Consider the following 22,718-nt stretch of genomic DNA (forward strand, 5'->3'; position numbering starts at 1 on the left):
GTATTTGTACATGGTGATCATATCCCCCTTATGTATTTATACATGGAGATCATAACCCCCCCTTATGTATTTATACATGGAGATCATAACCCCCCTTATGTATTTATACATGGAGATCATAACCCCCCCCCTTATGTATTTATACATGGAGATCATACCTCCTTTTATATTTACACATGATGATGATCATACCCCCCCCAATCTCACCTTCCCAAGAGAGAATACGCTCAGTTCAGCTAATCTTTCTTCATATCAATGACAAGGAAGCCTCTCAACGTTTTATTGCTGTCTGTATCAGTGCTGCTGATGTTCCTTGATATTCTGTCTGGTGAAAATGACTAATGAAAAGAAAACACCCCCCCCCCCTCCCTTTCTACATAGAAAATGTACATTTCCTTTCTATTAGGCAAACTATTAGTCTTACCTAACCTACATAAATGCAAGCAATACTGCAGTGATCCCGAGCTTTTTATCTGCAGTTACATCTAGCACACTTTGCAAACAAAGCTCCTGGAACTGAGACATGTTCAGCCAATTTTTAGTGAATGTTCTTCCACTTTTAGTAAATTAATTTAACCAATTTATATTCTTTTAATTCATGTTGACATACGCTACCATTATTTGATTTAGGAGAGTATTCCTTAAAAATAATGACAACAATAAAATGATACATAAATTATTAAATGATTCATAAATTATTTCTCATAGATTAATAAACACTTACCAGATGCTACCAAAACCAAGAGCACGCAGAAAAAGCCTGCAGTACCTCTACGTACCTCTACGTACCTCTACGTTGGTGCATGGGGGATCTGCTTGTGTTTGCCGGAGAATGCCTTCTTTATAATTTTTTAGACTTTGATGTGGACATTTTTGGACCAGTTACAAATACTATTAATATTACATATTAATATTTCCGACCATGATTTTTTTTTTTTTTTTCATCTAAATGAACGCAGAATTGCCATGTCCGAAGAGTGAATTAAATATTGTAAATACTAGAGATGAAAATTCAATATTTTTTTTTTTAATTCTTTATTTCAAGGGTAAAGCAGCCAGGTACAATGGAAAGAACAGCTTATGTCACAACGAACCGACAGTAATATAGATGGAAAATCTCAATGTTACAATTACAAATGCATAGTATAGGTTAAAGATCAAACTGCAGTCAAACACGTAGAATAATAATAATAATAAAAAAAAAACTACAACAGAATGGAGTTTTAACATTTTAAAGCTTAACCACTTAAGGACTGAGCCTCTTTCTGAGATTTGTTGTTAAAAACTTTTTTTTTTCGCTAGAAAATTACTTAGAACCCCCAAACATTATACATTTTTTTTCTAACACCGTAGAGAATAAAATGGCGGCTGTTGCAATACTTTCTGTCACACCGTATTTGCGCAGCGGTCTTACAAGCGCACTTTTTTTGGAAAAAAATACATTTTTTGAATTAAAAAATAAGACAACAGTAAATTTAGCCCAATTTTTTTTATACTGTGAAAGATAATGTTACGCTGAGTAAATTGATACCCAACATGTCACGCTTCAAAATTGCGCACGCTCGTGGAATGGGCACAAACTTTTACCCTTAACAATCTCCATAGGCGAAGTTTAAAAAATTCTACAGGTTGCATATTTTGAGTTACAGAGGAGGTCTAGGGCTAGAATGATTGCTCTCGCTCTACCGATCGCGGCGATACCTCACATGTGTGGTTTGAACACCGTTTTCATATGCGGGTGCTACTCGCATATGCGTTCGCTTCTGCACGCGAGCTCGGCGGGACAGGGCGCATTTAAAAAGTTTGGGTTTTTTCTTTTTTCTTTTACCTTTTATTTTTATTTTTTACACTGTTCTTTTAAACAAAAAATTGCGTCACTTTTATTCCTATTACAAGAAATGTAAACATCCCTTGTAATAGAAACAAAGCATGACAGGACTTCTTAAATATGAGATCTGGGGTAAAAAAGACCTCAGATCTCATATTTACACTAAAATGCGGCACTGTGTCGCTTTAACTGACAATTGCGCGGTCGTGCGATGTTGTACCCAAACAAAATTGACGTCCTTTTTTCCCCACAAATAGAGCTTTCTTTTGGTGGTATTTGATCACCTCTGCAGTTTTTATTGTTTGCGCTATAAACAAAAAAACAGCGACAATTTTGAAAAAAAAAACTAATATTTTTAACTTTTTGCTATAATACATATACAAAAAAAAATAAAAAATAAAATAATTTTATCATTAGTTTAGGCCAATATGTATTCTTCTACATATTTTTCGCAAAAAAAAAAAAAAAATCGCAATAAGTGTATATTGATTGTTTTGCGCAAAAGTTATTGCGTCAAACAAAATAGGGGATATATTTATGGCATTTTTATTATTAATTTTTATTTCACAAGTAATGGCGGCGATAAGTGATTTTTAACGGGATTGCGACATTGCGGCGGACAGATCGGACGATGACAGCGATTCGCCCAGGAGAGCCAACCTGCCACAATACAACTGCGGCAGCTGGTCCTTAAGCGGTTGCATTTCAATGACCCAATCAATCACGTATCACAAACTGGCTTTATTCAAAACTGGAATGGCAGCTACGTATTGTACTTTTTTTTTTTCATCTGGAAAGGTTTTTTGATCAGGGATAACATGTCATACTGGTTGCAATGTGGCTCTATTCACTGAAAGGTTTGTGTTAGGTAGTGGTAATGCTGATGAACACAACAGGGGGATCATTCTGGCTGCACTGCAAAGCATCCTGGAAGGTGTACAACCACATCCAGCTGCCTTTTCAGCTTGAGAGGGCAGCAAAAAAGAGGTTCAACCATTGGCGTCGCTAGGGGGTGGCTTTTGGGGCTATAGCCCCGAATCTGGGGCCCATAGCCCCGAATCTCTGCAGGGGTCCCCAAGGGGAGGGGAGGTTCTCTGGGGACCCTGATGTAAGTGGGGGGCTCTCTGGGGACCCTGATGTAAGTGGGGGGGCTCTCTGGGGACCCTGATGCAAGGGGGAGGCTCTCTGGGGACCCTGATTTAAGGGGGAGGCTCTCTGGGGAACCTAATGTAAGGGGGGCTCTCTGGGAACCCTGATGTAAGTGGGGGGCTCTCTGGGGACCCTGATGTAAGTGGGGGGGCTTTCTGGGGACTCTGATGCAAGGGGGGGCTCTCTGGGGACCCTGATTTAAGGGGGGGCTCTCTGGGGAACCTAATGTAAGGGGGGCTCTCTGGGAACCCTGATGTAAGTGGGAGGGCTCTCTGGGGACCCTGATGCAAGGGGTAGGCTCTCTGGGGAGTCTGATGTAAGGAGGAGGCTCTCTGGGGGCCCTGATGTAAGTGGGGGGCTCTCTGGGGACCCTGATGCAAGGGGGAGGCTCTCTGGGGACCCTGCTCCCTGGGGAACCTAATGTAAGGGGGGCTCTCTGGGAACCCTGATGTAAGTGGGGGCTCTCTGGGGACTCTGATGCAAGGGGGAGGCTCTCTGGGGAGTCTGATGTAAAAGGAGGCTCTCTGGGGACCCTGATGTAAGGGGAGGATCTCTTGGGACCCTGATGTAAGTGGGCTCTCTGGGGACCCTGATGTAAGTGGGGGCTCTCTGGGGAGTCTGATGTAAGGAGGAGGCTCTCTGGGGATCCTGATGTAAGGGGGGGGGCTCTCTGGGGACCCTGATGTAAAGGGGGGCTTTCTGGGGACCCTGATGTAAGTGGGGGACTCTATATACACACACACACGTATATTACTGTATATACACGTGTATGCCCACCCAAGCATATAACTTTCTTTACTACGCTGCTATGGGCTCTAGCCCCAGATCTTTTGTAGACCTAGCAACGCCCCTGGGTTCAACTGCCTATTGTTAGCTCCCCCCGTCTACATAACAAGCAAAAGGAACCTGGATCGGCCGTACCTAGGGGGCGCAGGGGCACCGCCCCCCTAATTCATGCGTCCGCCCCCTTTAATCTACATGCAGGGTGCCGAACACATGAATTCCAATTGGTTTTTTTTTTTTTTGAAGCACGTAATTAGAGCCAGAGGATTTTTTGACACCCCCCCCCCCCCCAAAAAAAAAAAAATATATATATATATATATATATATATATATATATATATATATATATATATGCCAACAGCTGCCACTGCATGGAACACAAACCCTTCCTTCTCTACTGTGCACATTGAATTTTCAACTAAAACTGTACATTTGAAAGCCAATAAAATTTGTATTACATTTTTATTTGTAACATAAAATGTTTTATTCAAACAGTGAAAAAATAAAATAAATCAACAGTCTGTAAACATTGAAATAAAAAAAAAAAAAAAAAAAAAAGTGAAAATAAAATCAACCTAATGCCTCTAAAGTTTCCATTTATATCGCACTCAGCACAGCGTTAGGGATTGTGGTTATCATAAAAAGGTTCTCTACTACTGACAGAAAGATTTAAAAAAATCCACAAAATCAGCCTTTAAAATATTTGTTTCTAGTCTAAAGGCCATTTTATTAGACATTTCAGATCAATAACTTTAAAAAGAAAATACAAATCACCGCTGGGAGGTAGAAGCCTTTTTGGAGACCAACGCTTCCACTAGTGCAGACGAATTTAATGTCTACTGATTCTCCTTGGATGCTATAAGATAGGCTACCTAAATCGCAGAAGGTTTTTGTGGCACAACCACGCACTGCTAACGAAGCTTCTTTTGGTCCTGGAAGAAATAAATACATAAAAAGATTGGAAAATGTTATACCATCACCCTACCATTAATAAGAATTGACAACTGCTGTTATGTTATTTTTGTATACTTCTAAGCTTCTGGGCCCATGAATCACCCACTTACTGTATTTTACTCATATAAAATTGTTATAGAAATGAAAAAAAAAGAAGATTGGAAAATATAAATTTTCAAACAAATATAAAAAAAATTAAAAAAATAAAACTGTAAAGGCAATTTTATCTCAATAACACCAACACATATGGATAAGATCTTAAAAATAAGGCTCCAATGTGTCAATTTGCTGTGTTTTTAAATCTTGTTAACTTGTTTTTCAACAAACTTTTTTGGTTAAAGCAGAGCTCCACCCAAAAGTGGAAGCTCCGCTTGTCTGCCTCCTCCCCCCACATTTGGCACCTTGTGGGGGGTGGGGGGGCACCTAGTTTTGACTGGTACCCGCTCCCACTTACTGCTGAGTGGGAGTGGCCTGGAAGTTCGGCCCTCGCCGCAGCCGGCCCATTAAGAAAGTGCATGCGGAGCAGGAAACAGGCTGTGCAGCTGCAAGGCCGGTTTCCCTTACCCAAGATGGCGGCGCCAGCACCTGATTTAGGAATCGGCTTGGGTGAGGACACCATGGGAGCCCTGGACAGGTAAGTTCACTGATAGTAAAAGTCAGCAGCTACAGTAATTGTAGCTGCTGACTTTTAATATTCTTGGTGGGGGGGCTGGGGTTTGAGCTCCGCTTTAATGTTGTGAAGTTAAAGGGATCTATATATAAGGTTTTCACTGTGCGAATGTTTCAAGCATTTGCTCAGCTGTCACAAATGTTTCTGTATTTTACCTAATAGGATTCTTTCCTGTGATTCTCAGCTCCATCTAATGACCATAATGTGGTATTTTCTTAAAGTGGTTGTATACCCTATTTTTCCATTTTTACCTACAGGTAAGCCTATAATTAGGCTTACCTGTAGGTAAAATGAATATCTCCTCAACCTGTACGGTTGAGGAGATATTCATCCTGCATGCAGCCGCTAAGGTCAGTGGCGCATGCGCTCTGAAGGTCCGGCAGAAGCATGCACAGTACTGACGTCATCACTGCACCAGCGCGGCGAGTGGCGTGGCGAGAGCCGTGATGACGTCACTACCGTGCATGCGCGCAGGACCTGGAAGACACACCGAGGGGAAAATGTCAGCTCTCTCGGCGGTGACCAGGATCAGATGCCAACGCCTCGATCGAAGGTAAGTATTTCATAATGAGCTAGTATGCGGCGTATACTAGCTCATTATGCCTTTGCCTTGCAGGTTTTTTTTTTTTGTGCGGTTATACAACCGCTTTAATTGAGATATTTTGGGAAAAATACTGCATTATGGTCAAAAGATGGTGCTAATGATCATAGGAAATATACATATTAGGCAAAATATGAGATTGTTCCGGACAGCTGGAGGAATGCTTGAAACATTTGAACAGACAATTTTTCATAAATAGACCCGAACTTGTATCTGTAGCCAAATGTTTTGGAAAGTTTAAGTTTTGGAGAGAATGGGGAAACGATGGAATCTCAGTCGGGTTTTACTCATATTAGAGATATTTCTCCTCACTTCCTGTTTTGGGGGTAAAGTTTTACTAGACAGGAAGTGAGGGGAAATCTGCAACAGGAAAACAGACAACAATAAAATGATGGCAGGGGTTTTAGCATTCTTCTGTTCAACTTAAAAAAAGCATTTTTAATCCTCTCTGTTTTGCTGTTGGAGAGTTTCCTTCACTGTCCCCAGCACAGGAAGTGAGGGGAAATCTCTCTGAGGGATTACTTACACTTAATAGTAGCCCTGTGTAGAGTGATCAGTGGTGGATAGCTCTTTAGAGGGCATTTTTAGGCAGTGAGGAGGTGATGTTATGCCCTGTTTTAACTGCTGAAAATTTGCATGTTGGTGCAGTCTATGCTCCCCACTGTAGGTGGCGCTTGACCAAAGTGGCAATACAAAAGTGGAAGGAATGCAAAAAAATCACAGTCAAAAAATCCAACGTGTTTCGGCCAGCAGGCCTTAATCATGAAGAACAAAGAACTTAATTACTCTATGAATTTCTATGTTCACCTGTGAGTAGCTGTCTGATTGGATGCTGGCTCCCTCATGACCACTTCAGCCACCTTGGGTGAGGGTAGAGCTTATTTAAAGGAGAAGTATGGGTTTGGGTTTTTTTCCCCCATTATACTTACCTAGGTGGACGCAGCATCCGTCCGATGCTGCATCTGTCCCCCAGCGTCTGAGAACTGAGCGATCGAACACTGCCGACGGCTCGGTTCTCCTGGCTCCCCGAGAGGAGAGCTGCTGACTGTCAATCAGCCTCTAAAAATCTGCCTATAGAAATACTTTAAAGGCTAAGTTCACCTTTGTTCCCCCCCTTTTTTTTCCCCTAAATTCCAGCCCCCCTATGTACCAATATAGCATTAATGTACTTATTTTGCAAAAATAATTCAGATCTTCATTTATTCTACACACGTTTATCTAACTCTCTTCATAGCTGTTTAGAAAAACAGCTTGATTACTTCTGCCTTACCTCCTGGACAGACTTTAGGTCATGACATAGGAAAGAGTTGACCAGCTGAGGGTGTATGATGCTAATGAGATCAGCTGGTCAACTCCTTCCCGTGTCATGACCTAAAGTGTGACCAGGAAGTAAGGCAGAAGTAATCGAGCAGTGTGTTTAAACAGTTATGAAGAGAGTGAGGTAAGCCTGTGTAGAATTATTGGAAAGCTGTTTTATTTTTGCAAAATAAGTACATTATTGCTATATTGGTACATAAGGGAGCTGAAATTTTGAAAACAAAAAAACAAAAAGGTGAACAAAGGTGAAGTTAGCCTTTAATCTTGGTTGAAGAGGAACAGCACTCCAATGCACCTCATTGTGTGTAACATATAGCACATTTCATACTAATACACGCGTTTCAGCACATTTCACTGCAATGCAATTGTTTAAATGGGCCAACGAGGATAAAAAAAAAACTCCTTTTTTCTTCTAAATAACACTGGCTCTGTCTGGAATACTGACCTGATATTTTTGTGGTCTCGAGAAGACACATGTTCTCATCACCTGTACACTGCATTGTATCCGAAGTGTAACACCAGTTGGACTTATTAGTCATGCAGGATCGGCATATCACTCCATTGGATACCGAGCTGTCACTTGTCACTAAGGTTAAAAACATAACAAGCAGATAATGGTATGAGATTAAAGAGCACCTGTATTTTAGTTAAAAAAAAAGGGTCTCCACGCTTGGTCCTTCTGACAATTAGGATGTTAATGAAATGTTTCAATGAAGGCCTACTTCAGTCTTTAGTGCTTCTATGCTGTTTGTCTGCTGCCACAGGTGCTATGGCAAGGAGATTAGTTTGTGGGTATCACATAACTGGTAGAAACCAAACCAATGAGGGGTCTTCTCTTGCACCTGCAGCACCCTCCTAGTCAGGTGCTAGGATAGGTAAATTTAATATGGGCCCATTGTAGTCAATGGAGTTAATCTGTTCTGTTTGGCAAATTTAGTTGGCTCCAGTGACGGCAAGCACCCCCCGCCGGGTGGTCTCGTGGTCAGTCATCCAGCCTTGCACTTACCCCACTTAGGTTGCAGGCGGGCAGCGGTCCTATGGGCCATGGGCAGTGGTTTCTATTGCGTTTCCTCCACCTCTGCATCACGGCGGCTTCCACCGTGCACCTCCTCCCTCCTCCTAGGCACCCAATAGGATCGCCTGTCCCTTCAACCAATCGGGTAATGGGTCTCAGGACCTGCTTCCCGATTGGCTGGGAGGAGGATCAGTGTGAAAATAGCAAATATTAATTCGCTATTGTCACACAAATGGGTGGGCTAGGAGTGCAGTGCTTTGCAACCAGTGGGGTTGGGTTGGATTATTTTGGTCTGGTCTGTGTTTTCTAGAGGCTGCATGACTTCTCCCTGTTCACCTAGAGGACCTCTGGGTAATAGGGGCAGGGGCATATTGATTAGTAGCTTAATATTTATGTAGCCCCAATCAATTCCTGGGAGGTCTGGCCCAGAGGATTCTGGGAGAATAAATAATTATCCTGGAGTGGAGAGTAGATTTGTCTTCTTCCAGAGTTAGATATCATCGCTCGGGGGGCTTTTTTTGTCCTCTCTGGGCACGAGTGGAAGCCCAGGCTAGAAGGCAGGAGGGCCTGAAGCAACTATATGTTACTGAAGGCTAGCTGAGGGATCTAGGCTTTAGTCCGGTACCACTGGGAGAAGCTGCCTGCAGGATACTGGTAGGAGGCCACCACTTATCCAGAGGCATTCTGTGAGTACAGGTGGGGAAAGATACTAGAGACTGCTAGAGAATGCTGCCACACCTCTTGTGTGCTAGAAAGTCAGCCATGTGTTTGCTAAAAAGTTTTTTCGAAAGAGCATAGTCATTCCATTCGGACTGTTCACCAAGGAGGGCTCAACCTCTCTCAATCCTGTACTGCAGAACCCATCCAATACCTGCTACACAGAGACAGTGTTCAGAGTTTCAAGAGTTCAGATTTTGAAGAAACAAGTTTAGTGCCCTCAAGTTTGTTCTAGCAAGTCACTGGAGTATCTTACTTTCCCCAGTCCCTATCTAAGTTCATCCCTTATTAACATAACAAAACCAACAAACGTAGACTGTTTCTCAAGCCAAGAGAGTGAAACTGCATGTGTGCTTGGCTGTGGGGCAAAAGCGGGAAAAGACTTTGGGGCCTACAAACTTCTGGCCCCTATGGGGGTCCCTCTTATCCAACACTCCCAGAAGTGATGACAAGGGGTGTGAGGACACCGAGTGGCATGAGTTCCTGCATAGCAGGCAGTACCAGATCTCTATGGCTGTTGGGTATGTAGGTCAGATGACCATGGAGCATGAACCAGCTAAAGTAACACCTAGATACTAGAAAAAGTGACAGGAACGTAACCAAGACACAAGCTGAGGTCAGAAAGAACCAGGCGGTGGGTATCAAGTCAGAAAACAGGAACAGAGTCGGTGACACATATTGAGATTGGTAATTGCCCGTACAAGACAGGAGAAAGGCTACAGTCACAACGGGTAGACAAAGTACCGGAGGAACACAGTTGGGGAAAATAATTGAGATTGGTAATAGGATGGTAGCAAAATGGACTGGTTTCCCCAAGGGGTTTTTAAGCAGCTGATTATTTCAATCAGAGTATTTCGGCTTTTAATAAAATCTTTATTTAGCAAAATCGGATTTAAAAAAGTGGAAATAGAGTTAAAATATGAATTCTGGCTACATACATGTTTCATTGCATTGGTCAAATGTCACATAATACAATTGTCAGAAATTGTTACACTTCAAGAATAATGTCCACATAAACACCTTGACGCGTTTCGACTTAAACAGACATGGACATGCCTTAGAAAATAGAGGAAAACTCAGATTTGAGAATTTACCAATATACAGTACAGGCCAATGACAGCACCAATACATGTCCAAGGTTTTATTAATAAAGGTGGTTCACAGCAGAAAAAAAATCCTATGGCGGCAAACTGACTCTCCCTTTATCAGGGCTACAAATGCAAATAAAACAAAAAATCTAAGAAAGAAAAGTTTTAGGCATAAAAAAAATGCAAATAATATCTTATTTTTTTTAACTTCCATACTGCGCCTATTCTGGCATTCCTCTCCTACATGTAAAAAAATCACCAATTTTTTGCTAGAAAATTACTCAGAACCCCCAAACATATTTGTATGTTTTTTTTAGCAGACACCCTAAGGAATAAAAGGGTGGTCGTTGCAACGTTTTATGTCAATTTTTCCAACCCCTTTTTTTGGGAAAAAAAAACCTGTTTCATGAATTTGAAAAAAAAAACAGTAGAGTTAGCCCAATTTTTTGTATATTGTGAAAGATGATGTCATGTTGAATTACTTCTCCGGCTCGCGGATTGCAAGGGTGATCAGGTAGAAGCACCGCAGGCGGTGGGAGGGGGTAAATGTTCTCTCCCGCCGCCTGCAAGAAAGATCAAGTGGCTTAACAGCAACTATGATTGTTCGGTGCAGGGAATCGCCGGCTGAACAAAATGATATCTAGATGATGCCTGCAGCTGCACCCATCATCCAGATATCCGCACTCAGACCCCAGGACATCATATGACCTACTGCAGACGGGAAGTGGTTAAAATCAACACTGTTTAACCGGTTGCCGACCAGCCTCCGGCTGGCACAGCAGCACAAACCGCCATAGGTGTACGTCGGCCGATTTAAGAGCTGTGGGAGGCGCAACCCCGGAGCCAATGCTCGTGGCCAGCGGCCACCATGTCCGCCGGCCTCCCGCGATAGCTCCACAGAGAGCCAGGATGGGATGTAAACAGACAGATCCCCTTCTGTCAGGAGAGGAGAGAGAGATCTGCTGTTCCTAGTGATCAGGAACAGCGATCTCTCTCCTCCTCCAATCAGTCCCCTCCCCCCACAGTTAGGAACACCTCCCTAGGGAACACATTTAACCCCTTGCTCGCCCCCTAGTGTTAACCCCTTCCCTACCAATAACATTTACACATTAATCAGTGCATTTTTATAGCACTTATCGCTGTATAAATGTCAATGGTCCCAGAAAAAGTATCAAAGTGTCCGATCTGTCCGCTGCAATGTCGCAGTCCCGTTAAAAATCGCTGGTCACCACCATCACTAGTAAAATGCCATAAATCTTTCCCCTATTTTGTAGACGCTATAACTTTTGCGCAAACCAATCAATATATGCTTATTGTGATTTTTTTTACCAAAAATATGTAGAAGAATACATATCGGCCTAAAGTGATGAAGACTTTTTTTTTTTTTTTTTTTGGATATTTATTATAGCAAAAAGTAAAAAATATATATTTTTTTTTCAATACTGTCGGTCTTTTTTTTTCTTTACTGTGCAAAAAAATAAATAAAAAAGGCAGAGGTGATCAAATACCACCAAAAGAAACCTCTATTTGTGGGAAAAAAGAACATAAAATTAGTTTCTGTACAACATCGCACAACCATGCAATCGTCAGTTAAAGCGGCGCAGTGCCGTATCTCAAAAAATGGCCTGGTCAGGAAGTGGATAAATCCTTCCGGGGCTGAAGTGGTTAATCTGCATATTTATTTCATATATATATATATATATATATATATATATATATATATATATATATATATATATATATATATATATATATATATACAGTATCTCACAAAAGTGAGTACACCCCTTACACCAAATAACACCAAATTTAACACACCTGCTCCCCATTCACACCTGAGACCTTGTAACACTAATGAGTCACATGACACCGGGGAGGGAATATAGCTAACTGGACCCAATTTGGATATTTTCACTTAGGGGTGTACTCACTTTTGTTGCCAGCGATTTAGACATTAATGGCTGTGTGTTGAGTTATTTTGAGGGGACAGCAGATTTACACTGTTATACAAGCTGTACACTCACTACTTTACATTGTAGCAAAGTGTCATTTCTTCAGTGTTGTCACATGAAAGATAGAAGAAAATATTTACAAACATGTGAGGGGTGTACTCACTTTTGTGAGATACTGTATATATTTCTGACTTTTATATTTGCATTTGTTTTGTAGCCCTGATGAAGGGGGGGTTGGTTTTGCCCCCAAGATGCATTAAGATTTTCTGCTATTAGCCCATTTTATCAATAAATCTTTGGAATCTTGGATGTGTGGTTGGCACTTTCATCAGACTGTATATACTGTACAAGCACTGTGCTAAGTGGCAGAGCTATGTAAATCTCATAACTGGATGGATGGGAATACAAATCCTCTGGCAGGTAAATCAGACACATATGTGTATTTTTAGCGATTTATAAGAAGGTAGCAGACAGAGTCACTTACTGGAAGGAAAAGTCGGGGTGCATTGATCAGTTCTACAACACGATATACCCAGCTTCACTCTTGAATGATGAGGAAGGCTCATACTTCCTTTCATGTCACACATGTCCGGCTCTAGACATAACATTTTGTATGTTTTTGAAACAAGGGAACCTACAAGTAAACAAACAAAATCATTCTCTGCAAGGAAATTAAGCAAAAAAGGTTTAATATGAAACAAAAATGGCAACCACCCCCAATTTATACCAAGGTGCACATGGAAGGGGATTTGCACAAAACAAACGTTTCCCAGCACACTTACCAGCTGGCCTGCAAAAGAAAAAAAAAAAGACGCTGTCTAATATTTTATGTTAAAAACAGAGGTTTTAGTTGCACAACATTTGCAAATGTATATAAATATATATATATATGGAAGCCACACAACTTCAGGCTCCTTTGTATAGTGCAGGGTACGTATGCATGAAGGCAGCCCATTCCTCCTTAACCACTTCCCAACCAGCCTATAGTCCTTTAACCTCTTGACGTCCGGGCCATAGCCAAATGACGGCCACAGCGCGAACCTGAATTTCCGGGAGGCCGTCATATGATGGCCTCCCCTGTGCACGCTCCCCGCGCGCCCCCTGCAGGGCGCAAGAGGAGCGCGCTGTGATCCCCGAGTCACTGAGACTCATTACATGACAGAGATCCACTGCTCTCTGTCCAGGGGCGGATCCAGGAGGGACAACGGGGCAATTGCCACCCCCGAGAAATTGGTTGTGGGCCTGGCAGATAAGAGAGCGGGCGGCTCCACGAGCCGCTCCGCAGGTCTCTCTGCGGGCGAACCGGGCGTCGAGGTTTGCGAGCAGTCGGCGCAGTTTGTGGGCGGGCGGGCTGCCGCGTCAGTGTGTGGGTGGCTCAGCGTGAGCGCACAGCTGGCCAATCAGCTAGCTGAAAGACGGGGAGCAGAGAGATGAGATCATCTCTCACCACCCTGCATCCCTGCAGTAACTGCAGTTGCGCCCTCACTGTGCAGGCAGCGTGGGCAGCAGAGAGATTACATTATCTCTCTGCTGCCTGAGTCTGGGACACAGCAAGAAACAGACAAAACACCACCTTAGCAGGCAGGTGACTATCCGCAAATTGTGGCAGGTGACGTGGCAAGTGGACAATCCACAAGGTGTGGCAAGTGGACAATCCGCAAGGTGTGGCAAGTGGACAATCCACAATGTGTGGCAAGTGACGTGGCAAGTGACAATCCGCAAGGTGTGGCAAGTGAACAATCGGCAAGGTGTGGCAAGTGGACAATCCGCAATGTGTGGCAAGTGACGTGGCAAGTGACAATCCGCAAGTTGTGGCAGGTGAAGTGGCAAGTGGACAATCCGCAAGGTGTGGAAAGTGGACAATCCGCAAGGTGTGGCAGGTGACGTGGCAAGTGGACAATCCACAATGTGTGGCAAGTGACAATCCGCAAGGTGTGGCAGTTGATGTGGCAAGTGACAATTCGCAAAGTGTGGCAGGTGACGTGGCAAGTGACAATCCGCAAGGTGTGGCAGGTGACCTGGCAAGTGACAATCCGCAAGGTGTGGCAGGTGACCTGGCAAGTGACAATCCGCAAAGTGTGGCAGGTGACGTGGCAAGTGACAATCCGCAAGGTGTGGCAAGTGACAATCCGCAAGGTGTGGCAGGTGACGTGGCAAGTGACAATTCGCAATGTCTGGCAGGTGATGTGGCAAGTGACAATCTGCATCTGGTGGCAGGCAAGTGACAATTTGCAACGTGTGGCAGGCGACAGTGGAAAGTGACACACTCGGGGCTTCCACTGATTCTGCATTATGGTGCGTTGAACCATTTCATTTTATATTACAATGTAATAATAGAAATAATGCGCTTCAATCATCCTGACACCATAACAACCATGGTGCAGTGATGAATGAAGCGCCAACATCAGCCATTTCCCTGATAAATTGCCCGCAAAAAAACGTATTTCTGACAGTGCCCCTCCCGAGACAAGACTCTTCCTGATTGCATGGGAGGAGGATCAGTATGACAATAGTGAATATTCATTCGCTATTGTCACACAACTGGGTGGGTTCAGAGTGTAGTGCTGTGTGTCCCGAGCCCACCCTTTTTTGAAGCCTATTAAAGCCTTTGGCTCTAATCACGTGCTAAAAAAACAACAACATTGGAATCCATGCGTCCGGCGCCCTGCATGTAGATTAGGGGTCGAATGCACGGATAGTGAGGGCAGCGCCCATGCGCCCCTAATGGAAAGGCCACCACTTCTGATTAAATTATCAAAATATAGGCACATGACTCAGGACCCTAGTCCCTGGGTTTCTCCAGGGACTCCGCCAAGCGCGTCTGGACCCTTTGGGGTAAGACCGTGCTATATCAAGATACCGCTCAACTCAACTCAACTCATGACCATATTTGGACAATGTCATTGACCAAATATGACCATGTGACCATTTTTGGTCAATGATGTCACCATTTGTTACATGCAACTGCAGAGCGGGGCAGTAGCTGATTGGATCAGCGGCTTACTATCATGGGACAGCTTCCTGCAGGATCGGGCCAGATTGGGTTTAGCACAAACCTTAGCTCATCACTAATGGAGACTGCAAGTGGTTGTGCAGATGCTCTGTGCACAGTCACATACTGCAGTCATCACCATCAGAAAGCCCCCTCTGAAAAATGGCAGGCAGCACATGTGTAGGCAGTAAAAGGTTGGGGAAAGTCAGCAGCACTTAAACAAAAAAAAGATGAAAACAGCATTTTTTTCAACAAACGAAAAAACTGGAGCAATAGGGAGGCCTCTGATGTAAACTGTTGCTTGTGAAACGCCGAGATAAAATACACATAGCATTTTTTTACTGAATATCTTACCCCTTGCCCAGATTTCTCTGTATTTAGCTCCACACACAGAGCCAGAAGGACAAGTCACTCTGGGGCCGGTACATGAGTCCGATGAAGAAGTACACTGTGTACAAGAGAGCGAGTATCCTAAAGAGAGAGAAGATACAACACAGGATGAACATCAACCATAGCAGCCACATTTTACCAAATTGAGAATCTCATTGATCAAACTGTTATTTTCCACTGTGGATGTTAACCCAGACAATGAAATGCTTTTCATGAATTTATTGATAATATATAACAATGCATTTTTTTTTAGATACCTGATTGATAGTAACAAAGTAATGTTGATCCTACCAGTATCTGTCACTTGTTTTGGCTTCCTGTGAACAGACGACAACACTAACCAGGGGTTTCTATTGCTTTGATAGTGTTGTCACCCCACCCTGCTCATTCCTGCATTTGGACTATACGGGATGCCAGTTTGATTCACAGCTACCAGTGATGGCCCATCCATTAAGGGTGCTCAGGTGCCGCCCCCTCTCTCCACGCCACTCCCCTTTATGCAATGGATAGATTCATGCACAGCATGAATCTAGCCACGGCTGACGTGGCCACCCCCTATTAATGCGTCCGGTCCCTATCAGGGCACCGGGCGCATAAATTACTGTTTTTTTTTTTTTTTTTAAGCACCTGATTAGAGCTAGAGGCTCTAACAGGCTTCAAAATAGGGTGGGCTTGGGTTACAGAGTATGCGGACTGAGCCCACCCAGGCAGGGGCGGACTGACCATTGAGCCACTCGGGCACTGCCCGAGGGCCCTGGGCCACTAGGGGGTCCCATCAGGGTTGCCAGCCTCAGTAAAACCAGGGACAGTATGTATAAATCTGTGTTTTTTTTACATCTGTCTGTGTATACTGTGTGTACATGTATGTGTATACTGTGTGATTGTATACTGTGTGTGTGTATACTGTGTGGCCCCATAATCTCTGATTGCCTGGGGGCCCCATAATCTCCTATTGCCCAGGGGCCCCATGAGTTATTAGTCCGCCCCTGCACCCAGGTGTATTACAACAGCGAATGAATATTCGCTGTTGAAACACTGATCCTCAATCCGGCTAATCAGAAGCAGGTGTGAGACCCGTTTTCTGATTGACCGAAAAGTGAAGACTCCTGATTTGCCACAGAGGAGGAGGGAGGAAATGGAAGCCGCCGCCGCCGCCGTGATGGCCCGGAGAACGGGAGGCCGCAGGAGAACAGCAGGAGAACGGGAGTCCGCCGAGCAGGGGAAGCCATCACTGAGCAGGGGAAGCCGCTGGTGATGGGGTAAGTGCTACCAACCAACCGGGGGGTGTATGGCATACAGTTTACCCCCCCACTGACAGCTTCCCTCTGTGAGTCTGCGACATCACTGCCAACCATGCCTCCAGATCTCCCTTAAAGTCATCAGAAACCAGTGGAGGGATTGGCAGACAAGAGTGGCAGAAAATGAACAAGTTGGTAAGTTGGATGAGTAGATCAGATGATCAGTAGATAAGTGAATCAGCAGCATGTATTAACCACTTCAGCTCTGGAAGATTTACCCCCCCCCCTCCCATGACCAGGGGCCCTGATGCCTCATGAAGAGAATGCAACAATTAGTAGGGTCATCCTTTCAGAAGATTTACCCCCCTTCATGACCAGGGGCCCTGATGCCTCATAAAGACAATGCAACAATTAGTAGGGTCATCCTTTCTCCCCCTGGGGGGGTGACCACCTCCTCATCTTGTATATCTGGCTGTTACCATACTATAGGACCCCTAGAGGTCGGCCGCTTTTTATCTATGCACAAAGTCACAAGATGCCAATGGTTTGTGATTAGTATTTTTAAGGTTTAATATACTTTAGTCCTCAGTTATGACTTACCTTGGCAAGTTTGCAGTGATCTCAGGGGTATCCTGTGCCCTAGCCCTCTCTACCTAAAAGTTGATGAATACATTTCCTGCAAGAAAAACATCAGCAGGGTGGAAGTCAATTAATGGGTTGCCACTTGTGGGTTGGCTGGAGGTATAGAGGTGACATGGGATTCTGAAAAGCTCAACCAGGTACGAGATCACCAATTAAGAACAACTGAGTGCGGTCTCCTAAAATCGTGTGACTGTCTGCCCATGCAAGTTTCCATCTATGTCCACTGTGAGTACTAAATGCCTTTTTGACCCATCTGTTAGTTCAGGGGTCCATTCGCTGAGGTGAGCGGTTTGGCTAACTGGTGGTGGACTCACGAATTGCATTGCACTGTATGAACTGTTATGAGCACCTAGACCACCGCAGAGGAGACCTCTTTTCTATCAACCTGCCTATTTCTATATTTAAAGGGGACTTTATTACATTTATGCTATGAGTAACATTTGAGTCTTCTGTTTGTACATAAAGCGCTGCACTGCCTATTTATTTCGTTTACTTTAAGGTTTTATATGTTTGCCTTCATTGTTCAGCTGCTTTTATTTTACAGTTAGGATTTAGTTTTTGCGCTGACTGAATTTCCATTTTCATCTGTATATGTTACAATGATTCATGCATATTCATTATCTGTCTTTGCACAGGCAGTTTTACTGTGTTCACAATTTATTTTTATAATAAATTATATACATTTTTTATACTATTTGGTGTTCTTGTCACCTCCAAAGTCCCGTTTCCTCAAAGGGGTTATTCTTTTTGCATAGAGACTGCAACATTAGTATCACATGTGATTAAAATAAAGTTTTAGTGAAAAAAGTTTACAAAGTAAACTTACATCCAAGCACTTAAAACCTTCACAATAAAATTAGTAGCGTGTACATATGAATGTGAACACATGTGCAATTGTTTGCAATACACATGTTACATATTGTTGCACACACCAGACTGAGAGCAAAAATTAAACATGTTCACCCCGGAAATGTTTGTTTTGTTTCAGATCTATTTGTTCATTAAAGGATTTTGCTTCACCAAATTTGTTATATTGAACTGATGAATTTTCAGAATTAGTTTTCTATCTTGGGCGTTCATATATATTCGTTGGTCTAAGTGGATTAAAAAAAATGTGAAGCTTTTTCTAAAGATTGCTCAATATCAGTTTTCCGTTTTTTATATCTCATGTGGATTCATTATACATATATCGAAACCATGCAATATTTTTAGACACAACGGAATAAATAATGCAGAATTCAGCTCCCTGAATTTTTCAAAACTATGAGTTAGGCTGGGTTCACACTGCAGCACAGAGCAGCTCACAGCAGGGGGTCCAGTGCGCCCCCGTTCTCCGTTTCAGGTCCGATTTCAGTCCGAATTTTTTGGCTGAATTCGGACCTGAAACAGACCAGAAGACGCACAGAGCTCCTGTGCAATTCGCACCGGAGCTGCTCTGGAGATGTGTGAACTGGCTCCATAGAGAGACGGTCCCAATCTCCTGACATGCTAATTGGATACGGGGAAACCCACATCCAATTCACAATAGTGTGAACTCAGCCTTACAGAACTTAGGCTGTGGAACTGAATTTACTGACTCTAATGCCCTGTACATACGGCCGGACTTTCCGACAACAAAACCGTGAAATTTTGTTCATAGGATGTTGGCTCCAACTTGTCTTGCATACACACGGTCACACAATGGTTGGCCAACAATTACGAACAAGACGTGCGTGATATCTCCATTACGAACGCTAGTTATATCTCCTGCCCATACTTGATTCTGAGCATGCGTGGACTTTTGTCCGACTGACTTGTGTACACACAATCGGAAAGTCGGACAACAAACATTTGTTGGCGGAAAATTTGAGAACCTGCTAGCCAACATTTGTTGGTGGAAAGTCCGACAACAAATGTTCGATGGAACATACACACGGTCGGACTTTCCGCCAACAAGCTCACATCCAACATTTGTTGTCGGAAAATATGATCGTGTGTATGGGGAATTACAATTTCAAATTTAAGTCACAGATTTACCCGAACACGAAATATTGAACAAATTCGAAAAGTTAATTAATTTCCCCATAGGCCCGAACTACTACTGCATCATGTGATATCATCTGAACGAAACAACTGCATTTTTTCAATTTCACAAAAAAAAAAAAATCGGACTGGTTGACATTCGTTACTATGTCCAATCGGGGATTTGTATACATCCGATTTGTTACGAAACAAAACGCACATGTCTAGCTGTTATTTATGGTTAACTATAAATGGATGAGTTATAGGAACTTTTAAAATGTCTCCTATTGAAAGTGTAGGGTTTCAAAGTTTGCTGCCATTTCATGGGCACACATAATTTTAACGCTTGACATGGTAGATATCTGTTTAATCCATGCAACCTTATCCTTTACATATTACCAAAAATTGGGTAATATATTGTGCTTGCGTGCCCTAAAATTAACTTTATCTTATTTTATTTTACTAAAAATTTGCATTTGATAAACTGTTGTGCAAATATACAATACATAAAATGCAGCGCAATCACCTAAATTAACAAAAAATATTTATAATCAAAAAAACATTGAGTCCCATCTACAATCTCCTCTTAAGCATCCATAAAAATCCATCACCAATGTGCTGTAATAGTAATTTCTTCAGTTTCTCTAAACCAGGGATCTCCAAACTACGGCCCTCCAGCTGTTGCAGAACTACACGTCCCATGAGGCATTGTAAAACTCTGACATTCACAGACAAGACTAGGGGCATGATGGGAATTATATTTTCTGAACAACTGGAGGGCCATATTTTGGAGACACCTGATCTAAACTTTAGGTCAGGGGTCTCCAAACTTTTCAAACAAAGGGCCAGTTTATTGTCCTTCAGACTTGAGGAGGGCCGGATTGTGGCCAGCAGGTGCAGAAAATGTCACGGGCATGAGTGAGAATAAATATGGCCTTCGGGTTGGTGGTCAATAGGAGTAGGAGTAGTGTCCCTATTAGTAAGAGGAATAGTATCCTATCATTGGTATTGAGGAACAAATAGTGCCCCATTGTTGGTGTCAGTGGGAGGAATAGTGCCTCATATCAGTGGGAGGAATAGTGCCTCATATCAGTGGGAGGAATAGTTCCCCAAGGGCCTAATAAAGGCTAGCAAAGGGCCACATCTTGCCCTCAGGCCGCAGTTTGGAGACCCCTGCTCTAGTTGATACATGCATCCAATGCACTCACCTCCTTTATTTGACCTCAATATGAATTAAGGTCTCAATGCACTTGTTGCCCCACCATGAGCTTTTAGTTATCTGTGGCCTTAGGAGATGAAACTTTTTATGAACACTTAAGAGGGGATTGTAGATGAGACTTTATGTTTTTATTTTAATTATTTTATGTTAATTGATGTTATTGTGCTGCATTTTATGTATTGCATAATTGTTAGGAAGCGTAGTGAAAAGCACTGGGTAATGTTCTAGCAGCAATCTTTTTGGGGTGTTACCATAGAACTGCACTGATTGTTCTTTTGAGCACAGAACATATTTTCTGAACAGTAGAGCGGAATTTGACTGACTGAGGTTTGGCTTGTATTTGTATGACTGACAATTAGGTTGTTTCATATGTATATATATATATATTTATATATATATATATATATATATATATATATATATATATATATATATATTACCTCTCTAGGGTAATAGCCTAACCAGCAAAACGTGTTTCAATTACCAACCGAACCCTCTGAGGTTCTGTTTTTGAACATTGGACTATATGGTTGGTCAATGAGACATGTTTTTAAATCACACTCACCTATGTAAATGTTTTTTTTATTCTTGTCATAGTCCTTTTTTATACCAATGATTTGTAAACCAATAAACTAATGTTATTTTTAACTAAAAGAAAAAATGTGCCTGAAAAGTTCATTCTTTCCAATCCTGTATCCTTTTGAGCACAGTGCCTTGCAAATATCATGCAACATACACTGGGGGGGGGGGGGGGGGACCTCTGGGGGAATCTAGGATGGAAAAGGACCTGGGGGTTCAAGTAGATGATGGGCTCAGCAATGGTATGCAATGCCAAGCTGCTGCTAACAAAGCAAACAGAATATTGGCATGCATTAAAAAGGGGATCAACTCCAGAGATAAAACGATAATTCTCCCGCTCTACAAGACTCTGGTCCGGCCGCACCTAGAGTATGCTGTCCAGTTCTGGGCACCAGTCCTCAGGAAGGATGTACTGGAAATGGAGCGAGTACAAAGAAGGGCAACAAAACTAATAAAGGGTCTGGAGGATATTAGTTATGAGGAAAGGTTGCAAGCACTGAACTTATTCTCTCTGGAGAAGAGACGCTGGAGAGGGGATATGATTTCAATATACAAATACCGTACTGGTGACCCCACAATAGGGATAAAACTTTTTCGCAGAAGAGAGTTTAACAAGACTTGTGGCCACTCAATAAAATTAGAAGAAAAGAGGTTTAACCTTAAACTACGTAGAGGGTTCTTTACTGTAAGAGCGGAAAGGATGTGGAATTCCCCTCCACAGGCGGTGGTCTCAGCGGGGGGGGCATCGATAGTTTCAAAAACCTATTAGATAAGCACCTGAACGACCACAACATACAGGGATATACAATGTAATACTGACATATAATCACACACATAGGTTGGACTTGATGGACTTTTGTCTTTTTTCAATCTCACATACTATGTAAACTATGTAAACATAAAAAAATGAAAACTTTTGTATTCTCAAGGGGCCCTGCTTTCAGAAAATATACTGCATATACCATTTGGAGGTTTTATCTAATTGCCAAGCCTAAAATTGAAAGAGAAGAGCGGATAATGTGTTAAAGTGCCCCTAATTTTTGTTTAAAAAGAAAAAAAAAAATATTTCATTTTCATTTTGGATTAGACAGACCAGGTCTTATTATATACTTACCAATTCTTCCTTTTTGCTAATTTTTGTTTAAGATGATACTTAGATAAGATAGTATACGCCAGTGTCCACCCACCCTGTGCCACCCCGAGTGTTGGGGCTCTGATTTTGGAGCTAAATGTAGCATTTTGCACACTAAGTTCCTAGATTCAGGGTCTTGGATTGTTTTGAAGGACCAATGTCCTGGTACTTCTTAGTGAAAACTCTGACCTTCTCAAATTGTCTAAATCACTTTAGATAGCTTTACTTTATATTAGTATTAGTAATTTATTTAGCGAAATGCAGATATTGTATAAAATAAGATAAAATGGTGCATTATTTTAAGGACATTATTATGAATTATTAATTTAGATTGAGAAACTCTTACCAGATGCTACCAAAGCCAAGAGCACACCAAGAATTTGGAGATGAGATGCCATTATGAGAGTCTTCTATATCTCTAGGTTGGTGAAAGGAAGAACTGACTGAGTTT

The 22,718-nt window shown here is 42.5% G+C and overlaps 1 protein-coding gene across 1 annotated transcript; it reads right to left on the minus strand.

Annotated features, from left to right (window-relative positions):
- Window positions 1-4,105: 4,105 nt before the first annotated feature.
- Window positions 4,106-22,718, minus strand: LOC141109948 (phospholipase A2 inhibitor and Ly6/PLAUR domain-containing protein-like). Its single transcript, XM_073601202.1, has 5 exons — window positions 22,614-22,718; window positions 15,421-15,537; window positions 12,559-12,708; window positions 7,748-7,888; window positions 4,106-4,692 (listed from the first exon to the last, which is right to left on the minus strand). Exons 1-5 carry the CDS (start codon window positions 22,663-22,665, stop codon window positions 4,499-4,501), a joined length of 654 nt encoding a protein of 217 aa, XP_073457303.1. The 5' UTR covers window positions 22,666-22,718; the 3' UTR covers window positions 4,106-4,498.

The sequence above is a fragment of the Aquarana catesbeiana genome, linkage group LG10, assembly GCF_042186555.1.
Source record: "Aquarana catesbeiana isolate 2022-GZ linkage group LG10, ASM4218655v1, whole genome shotgun sequence".
NCBI lineage: Eukaryota > Metazoa > Chordata > Amphibia > Anura > Ranidae > Aquarana > Aquarana catesbeiana.

Bases quoted from the DNA above. Each gene is read 5' to 3' on its own strand.
- LOC141109948 (XM_073601202.1), bottom strand. From the start codon at position 22,665: ATGGCATCTCATCTCCAAATTCTTGGTGTGCTCTTGGCTTTGGTAGCA. The intron at 7,889-12,558 runs GTAAGTGACTCT...TTTTAACCTTAG, and splicing joins CACCCCGACTTTTCCTTCCA to TGACAAGTGACAGCTCGGTA. The intron at 4,693-7,747 runs GTCAGTATTCCA...TATTTCTTCCAG, and splicing joins CGAGACCACAAAAATATCAG to GACCAAAAGAAGCTTCGTTA.